General features: G+C 38.3%; 1 protein-coding gene across 8 annotated transcripts in view; it reads left to right on the forward strand.

Annotated features, from left to right (window-relative positions):
- The window catches only part of FARP2 (FERM, ARH/RhoGEF and pleckstrin domain protein 2), a 79,919-nt gene that overhangs the window by 33,800 nt on the left and 29,361 nt on the right, over positions 1-16,758 (forward strand). For 5 of the 8 annotated variants that reach the window (XR_014588363.1, XR_014588364.1, XM_083849227.1 and 2 more), the window contains exons 8-13: positions 7,071-7,218; positions 7,697-7,792; positions 9,181-9,344; positions 9,487-9,555; positions 11,478-11,535; positions 12,264-12,513. Coding sequence is in view for 6 of the 8 variants with exons in the window: in XM_083849227.1 (XP_083705353.1) it covers positions 7,071-7,218; positions 7,697-7,792; positions 9,181-9,344; positions 9,487-9,555; positions 11,478-11,535; positions 12,264-12,513 (785 nt within the window). In the remaining 2 variants the exon portion in view is untranslated. Of the gene's footprint in view, positions 1-7,070; positions 7,219-7,696; positions 7,793-9,180; positions 9,345-9,486; positions 9,556-11,477; positions 11,536-12,263; positions 13,417-16,758 lie in introns of all 8 variants that reach the window. The other 3 variants (XM_083849231.1, XM_083849229.1, XM_083849232.1) reach the window with 2 other exon arrangements.

The following is a 16,758-nucleotide window of genomic DNA, read 5'->3' on the forward strand; positions in this document are numbered from 1 at the left end:
AGTACGTGTGTCTTGCTTTTGTCTAAATAATTAGAAATAGATTACATTGTACTCTTTAAAGCATGAAGAAAATGGAGAAGGATAGAGGAGGTAGGGGAGAAATAACTTTCATCAGAATTTATGCAATACCTGATTCTATAGTCAAAGTATTTTTGACATAATTAAAGTTTATTAGGGACGAAGGAGCTATTCACTACAAATATAAAATTAATTTGAAGACAGTCAGGAAGTGCAAAAATGAGTGCTTTATTATTAGAAATGTCCACTTCTCCCACATCGCATGCGTACAATACAGGTAGGTCATACGTCTTCAGTCTTGTTTAGCGGGTCTTAAAATGTGAAGATATGCTTAGTCAAATATTTTGAGAAGTAAAAAGATTTGGAGTATAAGGGAGACATGGTGCTGGTGAAAGAAAAGTCCACCAGTGAAGAGGTTCCGTTGTAACCAAAACAGTACTCAGAAAATCAGTGTTTGCACTTCATGACCTAGATTTGCTACAGCTATGTTCTTTTTAATCTTTTTAAGCATGCAATGCTAACATTGATAAGAAATTTCAGACTATTACCTGTCGTGACTGGTCTTCTAACCTCACTCATGCAGTTCTCAGAGTTGACAGGGTAAATACTGAGATGTTTAATAAAATGGTGATAGAAGCTTGATTTCACCTGATAGGTCTGTCTTTTCTGTAATTTTTGAGATCTTGTGTATTAGGATTTAGCAATTTGAAGTGCTTTTATAAGGTGTGAATATCAACACATGCGATTTAATGCTCGTGGCTGTGCATCATAATCCAAATACATTATTAGAAACTTGAATTTTCCTTTCACTCTGCTTAGGTAAACTTAGGGATTGTTGCTGACAGACTTTCTTTTAAGACAGAACAAGGCGGTTTTTCAGGGCAGCACCTGTATTTAAGGTTAAGATACATTGCATAATATTAAAAAAGCAGTTCCTGACAATTTTAATAATTAATTGCAGTTGTAGATTTCTGACTATCAATACATATGGAATTTCAGCTTTGTTGAATCTCGATGAAATAAGATATTTGTTAGTTGTTTTCTACTTTCAAAACTTTGAGGTGTGGGTGGGAATTATTAAGGAACAAACTAAATGTCATTTTAAAGTAATTTGAAGTAATTTTTGAAGGAAATTAAAATGTATGTTAGGATTCTTCATCATGGGAAAAGGAGTTGGGGGAGGAAAATCATTTACTGCACAGAAATATTTCGTTATTTCTCATGTCAAGAGAGAGAAGTGCTGAAACAAGTCAGCAAATAGCTTCAAAGCAAATTAAAAGAAGAAGAGGAACATCCTTTTCGTACAACTCATAATGACCTTGTAGAACTTACTGCTGCAAGATGTTGTGAAGCTACAAACGGATTCAAGGAGGGTTTTGATAATGTTGTGTGTTACAGGCTGATGGCTTTCAAATTTGAGATGAAATGCGTGAGATTGTAGTTTTGGGATAAATACATCCAGACCACGCAAAGAACAGTCTTTGGTTGATCGTGTGGCTGGATCTGATTGAATTGTTTCTGCTTGATTGCAATTTTGTTTTGCTTTTCTTGACAGAAAGGCAGTGTCTGTCCTGACTCAGAGACTGGTATTTTTTTTTAATTAACCTTGGGCTTTTCTTCTTTTTTCTTTTCTTTTCTTTTTCCCTCCCCAAACAAGCTATTTTTCGTCATTTTATACAATAAAGGAAATTTTATATTTTCACATAAGAGGAAAAAGTCAGAGGAAAGTTAAAGGGAAAGATTTCATGCTTCATAAGTGTACTTTTCATTAGTTTGATGATAATTGTGTCTAGCATAACCATATTGTTGAAATGATGGCAAACCTTCCTTTAAAACCATGTTTTTAGAAGCATACCTTCAAAGCATTTCAGATTATAGGCATTTAGGCTAGAAAATGTTACAGTCAAATATCAGTGATACCTGAGTAGCGTCAAGGCCTGCTTTAAATCTCCTTGCTTCTTTGGAAAATTTTTCTTACACAGATTTAATTTTGGAAGCATTGCGATCCTAAAAATAGCCAGGACTTCCTTACACGTCTCTTTTCTCTTTTCCTTACCCAGTGAGTATTGGCCACCCTTTTCCATTTTTAGTAAGAGTTGTGAAGGTCCCACATTTTCTCAGAGTTTGCACATATTTTTCCGCGTTTCCATGTTACAAGGAGCAAGTGGAAGCATGGACCTTATCCATTTGTCTCCTTCCTGCCAATGTGAAGCTCTGCTAAATGAGCAAAATCTTTCTTCTCTTTTTTATCATGCCTTTGCTTTGTATTTTTGTTTTGGGGTTTTCTTTTCACTCTGTTTCCTTCATTTCACCTTATTTTCCCTCTGGTTATCTTTGCCAGGCTGCTGTTTTCTTCAGCTAATGATTACTTTTGAAAGAGACATCTTGTAAGTTTAGCCTCCTGAAAAGGGAACCCATTTCTGATGAGATGGCTTATCGCCAGATCACTGCTGCATCATCTCCTCTCTTTTTGTTTCTCTGCTCTGCAGCCCTTACTTTGTTTTAAACACGCTTACTCATATACCAGTGTGCTGTCGTTTTCTGTGCAATACCAATCTGGGAGCATCGATCTGGCTTTCTCAGGCTGGAGTCACAGCAGGATTCATTCTGGCACCCTACGTGAGTTGTGGATGTGGGAGGGTACATATGGCTTCGCAGGGGGTGCTTCATCTCTGTGGATGGCACTGTGGCGTGTCTCTTCACATCAGAAAGTTGTGTTTTGATGTCACATAGCTTCACCGTAACTATTAGGACTGGTAGAAAAGGAATACAACAGAACCTGTGTATCCGTTCTGTATCAAAAGAAGGGCAAATCTACTGAGGAGGTTGTATTCAGAAAGATGGAATTCTAAGCTTTTCTTCTATTAAATATGCTTTTTTTTTCTTTTACAAATACTTATTTTTACTTTCAGAAGTACAAAAACATGGGTTTTATATTTAACTTTGCAGTAAACAAGATGAGTTGTATTTTTGGTGCAGTGCGTTAGTTATTTGCTTTGGTGAGAGTCTGAATTAACTTGACCTATTTTACTTATATGGTACGTTTATACTCTGAAGATGCTGTATTAGTGGTTGTACAGTTAAATCCAGGTGTCCCAAATGCTCAAAATCTAATGCTTTCTGCCTTCCTGCAAGTAATGCAAGTAGAGTGCTTGCTGGGAGGTGGTTGTAGTACAGAATTAAACATCAGCGAGTGGATACCTGAAGAGAAGTGTAGATTCTGTTTTGCTTGATGGATTTCTCTTTTAACATAATATGCTTGCCTTCAAATGGCTCTGGTTTTTGTGTGTATGTGAGTCAGGAAAGAAACAGAAGATTTGTTAGATTTATATCTGTTTCCATTTGCTGTTAACCCTCGTGTACTTTCACAACATGTTAGCCTGGTTGTCTGTGATTTAAATTATTTTGAAACCAGGATGATCGTAAATTGTAAATTAGAAAAACTGTAATTTTAGATTGCTTCATAGCCTAAACGATCTGTGAAAATACAGCATTTTGATTACGTGATCTTTAAAATTCTGTATTAATCACTGATTTTAAAAGCTCTCTACATCACAGGACATTTAACAGCATGTTTTGAAGCAATTGTCCTGATTGCCACATGAATATTGTAACACTTTACAAATATTTGTCTAGATGAGTGTACGTAAGGAACCTTTATATTAAAACCTATTGCACTGACAGCAGTTTTTGCTGGAAAATACTTGTAAAAGGTAGTCTGTTGTCCATTGACCTGGGGAAGACTAAGCAGATTTATCTGCTTAATGGATGAACAAAATTAGACCAGATTGTTTTCGGGCTGGTCTGTACAGCTTAGTCTCCAGCAAACATCTGAGGTAATTACTCTGAAACTGCTCCTCATTTGTAAACGTTTGTTGTGCAGCGAGAGCTGCTTGGCATCGCTCCTAGCTTTCCCCACTCCAGACTCTTCCTTGTTTGGTAGGTACGGGCAGGTTTTGTGTATGAGGACACCCTTCAAAAATTCTTTATTGTTCCTGAGATGCACCGTGCTCTTGCTTGTATCTGATGGATCAGAACATAAAATACAGGCATTCTGCATCAGTTATACTGGGCAGTTCTTCAACAATTTTTAATAACATACTTTCACATTTTCTGGTTGCTATTTATACTGTTTTTTGCTTCCCTTCCCTTCCAGCCTCAGCAACCTTAGCATCCTCTCTAAAGACAAAGCATTGCATTCATTCTTAATGCAGCTCTATTCAGAAGAATTATACCAGGAATTAGTGTGGGTGGTAGCACAGTGTGCCTAGAGTGGAATTCAAGAAGCTGTGGCCAAAATTAATATTTATGATCTAACTTTTTTGTCTTGTCTTGTATGTTTAATAAACAGAAAGCATGTTACTGCAGTTATTTTGACACCATTAAGGAATCTGGAAGAAATGCTAGTAATGCTTAAAGCCGGTATAAAAATGCTTTATTACGGCATTACTCATTTCAGAAAGGGAAAGAGAAATGTGCTTTACCAGTTTAAGCTCCTAGACATAACTAGCATATGTGGTGTTAATACTGCTTGAAATACTACTCCACTGCTCTTTATGGAGTTTGGTTGACATCTATTTTTCCATTTGAAACTAGATTTTTGTTCTTTTGTGCTTCACAGTTCTTTACAATTGCTTTATACATACATGGTCATATAATTTTGACATTGGGATAAGGTTGGAATTTGCGAAGTCAGGAATTTCACTGAATCCTTGCTTTCTCCAGTTGGAGGGGGGGGGAAGGAAAAGAAAAAAAATGGATTTCCTGTTGTAGTGTTTTGGATTTTTTTCTCCAGAATGAATAAGGCAATAGAAAACTGTTGAAATCATATCGTCAAGTATATGTGCTTTCAGGCTTACTTTTCTCAGTGCCCTTTTATGTATGTGTGTGCTTTAGACTAAGGAGTATTTTATACTAAGAATCAAAGAAACATTATTTCTTCTAACTCCCATTTAAAAAATGTTATAAAAAGTAAGTTTTCTGTCTGTACTCTGAGTTTGAGATGTGAATTTCTCACATGAAGTTAATATAAATATTGTAGTCGTTCCTGTTTTACTACATTTAAATGTTAATAACCATTTACTTCAACAATCTCCATTTGTATTTAAAAGAAAGTGGTTTAATCTAAAAGATGGCTATAGATAGGTAGAAGGAGAATGTGTGGGAAGGCAAGCCAGGGTAGCAGGAGAATTTATTTGGAACTGATGCGTTGGTTGGCACTACGTGGTACACAAAAATAGATCATGGGATAAATGGTTTGTCATCTGTTTTAATGAGATGGAAGACATTTATGCAAGGAAGGCAAGTCCGTGGAAACGGGATTTTAAAAATTTGTCTTTGACCGTGTGTGCAGGAATCTAACCTGGTTTCAGCCCTAATTGGTCCTAAATAGAATAATCATCGGTTTTATCTCTCATGTCTCCCTTGTGGCATTACATTTATCCTAGCAAACTTGTATGCTGCAGGAATGGTTCCACCAGTGCAGGAGTGTGGATGGCTGCTGCGGCTCTTGCTTGGAAGGAATGTGATGTTTGTTATTTCTCAGCATTTTCAGCAGGGAGACGGTGGCGTCCCCCATATGGCTGCAGCTGATGCAGTCCTGCCTACCAGTGCCCCAGCAGCTCCTGTGCTGCTTGTGGTGCTGCGGTGTTGGTGCTGGAGAAGGCCTTCAGCCTCGCTATCACAGCCTGCTCTCCTGGACCACGTTTATGCCCCAAATCGGCCTGCAGCATTGCCTTGCCGTGCTTTTAGTTTAGAGACTGCAATAGGCACTCAGTGTGCCAACAGGCTTGTGTTTGCATTAAGGGCTTTCTTATTTTGCAGCCTAATGGCAGTACTTTGTACAGCAAGAGCTCCTTGATCTCCACAGCAGCTCTGTTTCCTCTCGGAGTATCCTAAAACTCCAGTCTGGACCCACCCAGAATGATACAAGCAGTTTTGAATCATAAGGAAAACGTCTCACCAATATGAGGACTGGTATTTCAGTGGATGATTTTAAGAGCTACGTTTTGGGGTGGTCCATATTTTGGTGTCCTGGCCCTCACAATTATTGTCTCAGTGGCTTGAGAGCCCTGCCCCACCTGTGTGTCAGGGCCAAGAAGGTGTTTTAGCGGCTCCGTGTCTCCAGCTCGAAGGGTTCCTCTGCTCCTGTGTTCACTGTGCAGAGGAGCCTGACGGCAGCCACCCCTGCTTGCAGGAAGCCTGCTGCTCATGAGGCACTAGCAGGAAAATGTGCAGAAACCCAGCAAACTCCCCCTCGTGGAGAAAAATTTGTGGGAAAAGAAATACCGGACATGGTGTAGTACAGGAAAATAAATTTTCACGTGCTGGACTTAGCAAACTTACAGGGAAATAAATAGATGCTGAATCTGTGACTGGTGCTTGACAGGATCTGTAATATTCTCCGTACTTGCTTGGACTTTATGCATGCTCAGAAAGGGGATGCTGTGTTTGTATCGATCTTCCTCATGGTTTCAACATTATTTCAACAACAAATGATACTTCAGAAACAATTCTAAAAATCCTTCTCTTTATTCCTTGACAAGGAGGAAATAAAACACCTGAGACTGGGGGAAAGGATTACACCCAGACGTGCTAGTGTAATAGTTCTAATGCAATCCTGAAACCCTACCTGAAACTCTTGCAGTGTTTGCTTTGTTTTTGTCATGCTGGTTACGTAAGACTTCCATCTCTCACTTTTTGCCTGGTTATTATTAATGTGTATACAAGCAAGAAGAATAAGGGGTATTGTGGATTGAATTCTCATTTGCTGAACTTTATTGTTCCTAAATTGAAAAAGCTGAAGCTGAACTAGTTAGCATTTGTTTCAGTGCCTCGGTCTGTGGGACGTTTTAGGTTGGTCATCTGCTGTTGCATGTTCCTCCTATTAAAAAAATCTCAGTATAGTACTTAACGTGAAGTGAAACTGCCAAACTGGATTAGACAGAAAATTCTGCTTTAGTGCCAGAGTCACAACTTAAGTATTTTAGCTATGTTGTCAGTGTTGTACAACGAAATTGATCTTAAAACCTTCTTTTTCTTCCTCATGACAGAGGTCAAACTCCTGCTGAATCAGACTTCCAAGTGCTTGAAATTGCTCGGAAACTGGAGATGTATGGCATCAGATTTCACCTTGCATCTGACCGTGAGGGCACAAAAATTAACCTAGCTGTTTCACACATGGGTGTGCTGGTATTCCAGGTAAGGTGGGCAGAGCCTACCAGGTGCATCTGTCTCTTTTCATTAGCGTGTCTTGGGAGTAAGTCTCATTTTAATTTCAAGTGTGTCTGATTGTAAAATATAGCACATTTTTTATGGTCAACAAAGTCTCATTTAGGCCCACAAATTATTGTATTAAGTAAAATGAAACCCTAATCTTGCTTGTACGGTAAGATATCCTGAATATCTGTGGGGTTACAATGTTCTTTTCCATTCCAACTTTCTAGGTTTCCATTCAGTTTTCTAGTGTCTGCTCAGAGACGCACAAACATTAAGCTTTGTAGTTAGTCTTGTACTAAAAGATAAAATTGCTTAACAGGATATTGTTACAAGAAATAAGAATTGAACAGAATGGGATGGGGTGTGTGTGCACATGCATGTATCTGTATGCCTGCATCAGAACTCTGTTTGCTGCTCTTCTGAAACTTTTGCACTTTTAACTATTATCGTTTCAATTCAGGGCAATACAAAAATCAATACCTTTAACTGGTCAAAGGTCCGAAAACTAAGCTTCAAGAGGAAAAGATTCCTTATTAAACTCCACCCAGAGGTCTGTGTAAGTTCTGCCATAATAACAGACTTGTCATTGTTGAAAAAAATATTTATTTTTTTTCTTACGAAAAATTTTAGAGTTTTTAATTTTTAAAACATTTTCAGAAAACTAGGCTTGGCTTCACTATTCAAGTAAAAATCTTTACTTTCTCACTCCATGTCTGTTAAGAAAGATTTTAGCTTTGTGTATCAGCCTCATTGTATCTCTGACATAGGCATACATGTGTGTAAATATGACAGAAAAAAAAATTGAAATAAAGTATTTGGTGTGTAATGTCTGTATACTTTTACTCTGAAAAAGTTGTATTTAATATTTTTCTTGGATATGAATGCCTCATATGAGCCCTCTGTTCCATTACAGTCAAACTGAGCTGAGCTAAATTAAGCATTGACATAATAAATCTTTCTGTTTCAGATAAAAACTTGTTAGGGAGTGCTTTTGACTGTAGCTCCTTAGGACAACAATCTAGTACACTGCTGATACAAAAGACGTTTACTTTCTATGACTGTTTTATCCAGGAACTTGTTGAATATAAGCTGCTTGAATAAAAAAAAATCTGGTACATAATCTCTTGATTCAAATATGAATAAAGTAACGTGATATGCCTCAGGAAACAGTAGTTGGCTGAGATGATATTGTTGGAGCTTACTTTTAAGAACTACGTGATTACTCTTACTACAGCCTTATCTTTTTTATATGTCTGTATAGTAGAAGTGTTATTTTTCATGCTTGGCTGATTTACAATAGATGTTTTTTATTGCGGATGTCATCAGAGTTACTGGTGCTTCCTTTGTTACTTCCACACTGTAATAAAGGTTTATGTTCAACTTAGGGTTGTATTAGAATGGAAAAAAAATATATGGGCATCATATAGATATGTGTAGCTCAGAAATTTGAAATGGGACAGGTTGGCTGCGTATGTCTCACAAAGAAACCCTCAGAAATGTTATGTGATAACTGTATTCTGATGTATGCAGCGTTTTCCTGCCTCTTCCAAATCTCATGAAGTGAGAGACAAACATCAGAACCTCTAAGGAAAAAGTATTCTAAAATCACTAATTATTCACTTCAATATTTTAATTTCTTTCAAATTGCAAATTTTACAATCAGTGTTTCTTAACATGGAATATATCCAGCATGCTACTAAAGTCTTAGTTGAGTGCATTTTAAGCATTTTTCCATTTTCCATGTTAACAAATATTTTTGAAAGCTATTAAATGATTTAAACTGCTTTCAAAATCATATCCATTGCTTTAAAGCATATGAGAAGTGATTTAGCAGAGTACTGTATCTCACTGTAGTTGAGCCTTTTTGTTGAGATGTATTTGTACTTTCCTTTTCTATTCCGTTGCCATTTTATGTGCTACTTGGTTTTTGTGTTCTGTTCCCAGGGCCCATATCAAGATACGCTGGAGTTTCTTTTGGGAAGTAGGGATGAGTGTAAAAACTTCTGGAAAATCTGTGTTGAATATCATACATTTTTTAGGCTCTTTGATCAGCCAAAGCCAAAGGCTAAAGCAGTCTTCTTCACCAGAGGGTCATCATTCAGATACAGGTATGAAGAAACATAACAAATTTATTAAAGCTGAATTACTTGTATCTTAGAAAATGAGATCAAAAGGAAAAAGTATTCTAAAATAATCTCATAATTTTTGTTCACTGCATTTCATAATGTTTGTTCTTTTATGGGTTGACAGTGGACGAACACAGAAGCAGCTAGTGGATTATATTAAGGACAGTGGGATGAGAAAAACTCCGTATGAAAGGTAAATGCAAATTATTTTGTAAGGTGTAACGTAGTTGAGATTTTCACAGTACCCTTATTTCTTAAATTTCAATGGTTTTAAATGATTCTTGGAGGCATTTTCATTATCTGACTTCTTCATTACTAAGGCCTGCTTCAAATTTAAGGTAGCTGAACTAAATTTTTTGCCAACTTGTAATCGCATTACGATGTAAAGAAGCATATAAAAGTTTCAGTATTGCATTTTAATTTAAGTGGGCAGCGTGTGATTTAGAAATCTAGAAGTTCAGTGTATTTTGAAGACGCATGTATGTCACCCTGTTCATGTGTTTGAGCAAGGGGTAGCGGTAATTAAGCGTCCTGTTTTCATCCATTCTTCCTGAAGCTGATGTAGCCTGATGCTTTTCAATGTTGTACTTCCACATATTAACAGTGATGAACCTATTGTGTCCCTGTCTCCTGTGTCCTAGTATTTATATTGTCACAAGGTAAGACAGTTCAACTTGCTAACTGGGCAGTGAAAGACTTATTCATTTTATTATATTTATTCAAATTATTTTGCAATACAATAACTACTAGAGTTGATTTGACTCTAAAAAGTCCAAAATAAATTTGGGAACAGTGCCACAGGGAGAGTGGTCTCCTTTCTTGGCAGTATTAAGTTGCAAATATTGAGTCCTCATCACTTCATCGTCATTGCTTTGCAGTATTAGAAATTAGAGTGGCTTGATAGAAGGACACCGAAGAACGGCTGAGGCAGTAACATCAAACTCAAGCTTAAATCCAAAATGGCGTTGTCATAGTTCTCAATTCTTGAACACAATTTTCATCATATTGTTACTTTCAGAACGTAATGCAACTAGTATCCCTGGGCAGTAGTGTGTCATTTCTCTTGCGTAGAGGTTGCACCCTGAGGTCAATCTAAATACTGATGGTGACGATCACTGATATTTACAGATATTACCTGATGTGTAGGATAAGATGTACAGCAAAGTAATTTTAAACAATACTCAGTAATTAATATATATACCCTTTTTGACCTTGTGTTTAGTAATGTACGGATGGAAAACTGAAGCATAGTTAAGACTGTGTTTAAAATCACACGAGTAGCCTGTGGTAGAGCATACAGTTGGTCTTGGGTTCTGCAAGTATGAAAGAGTGACCTTAAATAGTCATTTGTTTCTAAACACGTACATGAGGAGTGTGCATTTTTATTAAGAAATTATGTCACTTAAACTTGACTGTGAAGCCCATTCTATCCACATGTGGGAAACTCTTCACAGTTGTTTATCTGAAAGTTTCTAAGAGCTTAATAGGAATTTCAGAAAGTTTGCATTTCATCTACTTAATGTCTTGGACTACAGTTGAGCTCCTTTGCTGGATGACAAGTGTCACTTGTTTAGTACTAGATTGATGGTTGGACTTGATCTTAAGGATCTTTTCCAACCTGAATGATTCTATGATAGGTTGATTTTCTAGTAAATGATTGCCATAGAATAACTTTAACCATGACTGTGATGCAGGATACCACTTTTTTGAGTTTAACATATAGAATGTTATATGCCATTAAATAGATGGTTGACTGAAATATTATTTATAATCATTGTTACAGATTACAAATGAATAGTTTCAAAACCAGAATGAATTAGAAGTTTATAGTGAGGACAAAGGAATAATCTAAATCTGCTATTTAATCTATCCTTTTGCCCCGTGTTGCTTTTGAGATCAGTGGTGTGAATGATCTGGATCTTGCTTCTCTGTATGTTTCTTACTCCTGTGTTGTTCAATTTAGAACAATTGTCAATTTTAAAATCTTGAACTAGTTATTAACAGAACGTAGTAAAAGACTTTTTTTATTGGCTATTAGAATGTAAATAGCTGAAGAGGGAAGGGAGAAGGCTGATTGATGTCTTGGATGCTCACAGGATGCTCTCTTTTCTGCAGGAGGCACAGCAAAGTCAGAGTGTCCTCTCATGCTTCAAACACAGACGTGCCAAAACAGGTTAGTTCTGCAGTACTGTAGGCAGTGCAATCAGTAGAGCTGACAAGCACCTTTCCAGGGTGACTGCATAGGAAGGTGATTAAGTGCAGTTCTTGTCTGGAATCAGTTGCACTGTTTAATCTTTGTCTCTGATGCGTAATTTTTCTTCTTTTTTTGCAAGTAGTAGCAGTTTTGATAGTTGTAGCTTATGGAATCTAAGGTGAATATTTTCCTTTTCAGAGTTCAGTTTAACTCAGAAGATGTCATAGTTCCTAGTATGTTACTCTTTCAGAGGATTAGGTTGTGTTCAGTTACTATCTGCCTTTTTTTTGTGGAAGTCTTGAATTCATTGTATGGATACCTTCTACAGCCACAGGCAAGAAATAAACGTATAAATGCAACGGTTTATTGTTTCACTGAATGTGCTTGCATTACATGTGAGAGGCTAAGGAAGCACTGAAGATTTGGCAGTTCTTGTTTTGTGTTATTTTCTGTTGTTTATGCTATTCAGCAGAGGCTATAAAATACATGGTTTCAATTTTCCATCTGGTTACCAGAATTTGGGGAAAAAAGATCTTGCCTCTTACTGGGGATGCTAGATCTATTTCTACTCGCAAAGTTTTATTTGCTATAAAGTGAGCTTTGTTGAAGCACGCATTGTTTTTGCGTCAGGAGACAGACATTGGTTTTGTTTTGTTTGTATTATAAAAATCTCGTTACCTGTTCTTTTCTTACTTTCTTTTCCTCAGAGTGTTGCATTCACTGAGGGCTTGAGAACCCCAGGGTCTCCTGCCTCAGCGACTGTCCCCTTCCACTCATTTCATTCATCGGCCACTCCTACTACTGTCCTGCCCGTCTTTGCAGAAACCAGCCCTTCCTCTTTGGACCCCCGAGTGCCATACACAAGGATTCCGGAGAAAAATACTGCAGCGCCTGTAGAAGAAACAGGGAGGAAATTGATGCAGCAGCCCGGATCTCCCACGTTCCAGTCATTCCAAGGTGTTGGGTTTGGTAGTGTTGCAGGAAACTGTAACCCTGCTTGTCCTGTTGCTGAGAGTGGTTGTGGTTTAGATCTAGACATAGAGAAGAGCAGTAAGGAGAGTAGGGCTCTTTGTAAAAATGACAATGATGAGGATGACTTTACCACAGGTGGTTTTGTCGCTGAAAAAGAGCATCAGCACTGCAGTAGGGGCGCCCCTATTTTCACATTGACAAATTCACAGTTACAGGTGTCAGAGGAATTTATTGATGACGACCCAGCAGAAATTTCCTTTTTTGCTGGGGGCTCTGAGGCATTTTCATACGTGTACAGTGGTTTGGAGTTAAAGGGCTCAGATTTTTCAAAGCATGCGTCAGAGTTGCCTGGCTTAACTAAAGATGCCCTTCAACAAAATACGGTCTCTTCTCAGTCAAGCCCTGACAGGTACTCAACAGAAGCGGTAGATATGAATATGGAAGACGAGTTTGAATTTGAAGAAGAGAGTGATTTCAATGGCAATGAGAGGCCATCAGATACCTCAGAGTTGTTTGAGGTTAAGGCACAAGCAAGCAGAATGCAAAGCCTCCTGAGCCCTTCTGAAACGAGCTCGCTCATCAACAACCGTTCTGAGAGCAGCTCCCTCAATAATTTACCACTAAACGGTACGTCCTCCTTGCACACATACAGCTCCGCTAACCACTCGGAGGCGAGCTCGATGGTGAACTTCCCAGCCTACTCAATCCGCTCTGAGTCCAGTTCAGCCTTCCAGTTCAGTGACATCATTGATCAGCTAGAACAGCTGAGCTATCCACCTACCACCACGGAAGACTCTAGCAGTACAGATACAGACTCCTGGGACTCTGAAACTGCTGCACCACTGGATGTAAACCTTGTCTTTAGTAATCCTTTTGCTCAAGCAACTGGTGAGAACTTTACTTTTGACTTTCAGAATAATTTAAAAAATCTCACTCAGGAAGATTGGACAGAGAAGGCGCATGTCAATCATTGATTCTTGATTTTTAGGAGGGATTTCTCAAAGCTGTTTAGGCTTAGAAGCCAGAAAGGTGTGATGTCAGTCACTTTAAACGAGAAAACTCTAATCCAGTGGCTGGATTTTAAATCACATACCATAAGTGATTTTTTTTCCTGTGTCTCTTCAGTTCTCTTAAAGCATCCTAGCTCTGGTACTGCATTATATGCATCAAACTACATCCAGAATGTGTCATAACAAGCTACAATGTCCTCAAAATACTACAGGTAGGAAAAACCACTGATTTCGGAGAACTTAAGAACCATCAGCTCACTCATGCAGACTCATCACAAACTATAGTGTTGAAGGATTTTTTTGGCTAGGAACACGTCTGTAAGAGTGATATAATATGCTGAACACAACAGCTGTTTTTGCAGATGCTTGTTAATGAGCAGCCACATCCAGTAAATTAGCTGCTGTCCTGCACTGCAGTGAGAGTCCTTGTGTTGTTGTTTTTCCACAATCAAAAAACAAACAAAAACGGATAATCTTCAAGTCAACTATGAAAGATATTTTTAAGATACAGAACTATGCAACATGATCAAATGAAAATGGGAGCCAACAAAACTTCTTGTGAAGACAATCGTTGTATTTTCTGACTACGAAGTGCCTTCAACGGTCGAGCAACAAAAAAGTACACTTCTGCTTTTCAGTACTTTGGAGATGCATGCATAGACTGCGAAAGCACTTAATCCCCATTGCATTTTTGTCTAATCCTTTTTCTTTATTTAATTATGCTGCATAAAAGTGCCTACAAATTAGCTCATAAAAGTCTACTTGATCTGGGGAAAGACAGGTGCAGGGAAATCTGGTGATAGCTTTAACTTTTTCTTTAAAATATGGACTTTTTTTATTAAAAGGAGGAGATAGTGCAGTACTAGTACAATCAATGCCTCCAGAATAAGCAGCTTACTGCGATAAGTATAATTTTATATTCAATATTTCGTATCAGTTTTCTTACGTGTTGTCTCTATGTGTTGCCAAAAGACCTTCCTTCTTAGTCAAACATTTACAAAATACCAGTATTTCACAAAATTCTGATAACTAAAAATTCAAGGGAATTCCTCTCAATGTGTGGTAGAACATGACAAGGTAAAACATCCTTTAGTCACCCATTTCTTCTAGCTTAGTACTTAACCAAGACATGATTAGTACTCACGGTACTTATTAGCATTGTGGTTGTTGTGTTTGAATGGGATCACTGTTGGTCCATTAGAAACTTGTCGCATTTGCCAGTGGCACAGAAAATCAAAGCACATTTAGAACTAGTTTGAACTTACAGGGATGTGCAGCTGTTTAATTGGTCTTTTTTGTTTGTAAGTGCTATGTGTGTTGAGTTGTGTTTTTTTTTTTCTTTTTCCCCTGTTGAATGTGTGTTCTGTAGCTCTTGATTTGACTTTATTCATACCTGTGGAAATTGTCATAGATGTGACTTTTGTAAATAGGCACTTGGAGGAGGTCTTCAGCTGTGTCAAAAGCTGGTTCCTTTCTTTTTTTTTCTTTGGTCTGGTTTCCTTCCCACAACTACATTATGTAACTTGAAAAAGAAAATCAGAAAAAATACTTCTGTCTACTAACTCTCTTACAAGTAGTAGGGTCAGGGACTAAAATGTGGATAAAGATTTTAGAAGGCAGCCTTTAATGTCTTTGATCTTCAAAAAGCAAAAATCAAGATAGAACTATTTTCATACAAGTACGTCTGCGTCTGTTTTATGTTTCATACCTCAATCACAAGCATTCTCTCTAAATATGTTACAGTTGCTTAATATAGGAATAAATCCAACTAAATTCTCTAGAATTTCCAAAGATCTTAAGAAGAGAAAAAAGCTTGTTTCTGTAATTTCAATAAGTGCGCTTGGTAAGCCTGAGAGGAGGCTTGCTGATATATTGTCTTTCAGAGCAGTCAGTCCCAAGAAGTGCCTTTAATATTTTTCTTCTCCTTGTATTTTGCAGCTATGCAGAATTTCTGTTGGCAATTTTAAATCTCAGGGATTTTTTTAAAAAATCTAGTAGTAAGAGTCTCAATCTGATACCCATTTTGTTTTTTAAAGGAGCTGGAGTGACTAGGGTCCCGGTCTGTTAGCTTTTAGAGCAAGATGTGTCTAACCACAGGAGAGGACGGGCTGGGGTATGGGTGTGGGGAAGGGGAGCGTTGATCCAGGTACGAGGCTCTTCAGGCTAAGGTTTTAGTTAAGTGTGTCACCAGGAGCACTGATCTTTCACATCTGCTGACTCTGCTCTGTATCTGAAGTGGGGATGCTTGCATAAAGACAATGCTGGTCAGCACCTAAAAACCAGTGTCCTTTGCTAGGATCGCACACTGTGGTGGACTTGCAGGCAGTGTACTGCTTTCTCCTTTCCCAGGTGTGGGATGTGGAGAAGCAGAGAAAGGACATGTGCTTCTCAGGCACACCTGGTTAAAGGAGCTAGAGTTCAGTACTAGCTGATACCCTGCTGGAATGCTATTTCTGTAGGGGTTCAGTACTACTTCCTATGCCCCTGGCACCTGCTAGTTACATCTTTGCTGTTGGTAACTGGTAGCTTATGGCTGTCACGGTGGTTTTTTTTCCTGGCCTTTTCTGATTTTTAGATCTATATGGCTTTTGAAGCCTACTGTTGCATGATTGGCTATTTTCTTTTATTTACAGTTTTCCACATAGGCACAGAAGAGGAGAAAATCTAGTTTGTATGTCACAGTTTCCCTGTAGCAGGAAAGCTGTGAGAAAAGCTTCTTGATTTCCTGCGGAGGAGTGATTTCAGATTTATTTTCTGATGGAGACGGGAGTAAAAACCAGCCTGCCTTTGAGTGCTGCACAGTGACTTACGCATCAATTACCAGTTGTTCAGGTGCATTAGAGTCATGCCAGGCATCCTCTTCTCCCCCAGCAACCTCCTGATATGGCAGGAGAAGGCGAGAGAAGGAAGGGCTTTCCCTTCTCTGTTTGTACGCAGTCTTTCAATAGTGTAAGGTAATGTGTGAACTTCGGTGCAGTGCGGTTATGTCCTGAATACCAGCTGTGCTGCCCGAGTTACTCCTGGGGTTGTTTTGTTGTCTTTTTACAATGTTGAAATTGCTTAAACTTAGTTCCTCGTACTGGTTTCATTTTTTTCCTGAGCACCCAAGTTTTCTTGTCAAGAAGATGAGCGGGGTGCTGGCAGGTGCTGAAACAGTGCCAGCATCAGGAGCTGGGACCCCCATGGATCCCGAGCAGTGAAAGCTGCTGCAGGGATCATG

This window comes from Anser anser, assembly GCF_964211835.1.
Source record: "Anser anser genome assembly, chromosome: 9".
Lineage (NCBI taxonomy): Eukaryota > Metazoa > Chordata > Aves > Anseriformes > Anatidae > Anser > Anser anser.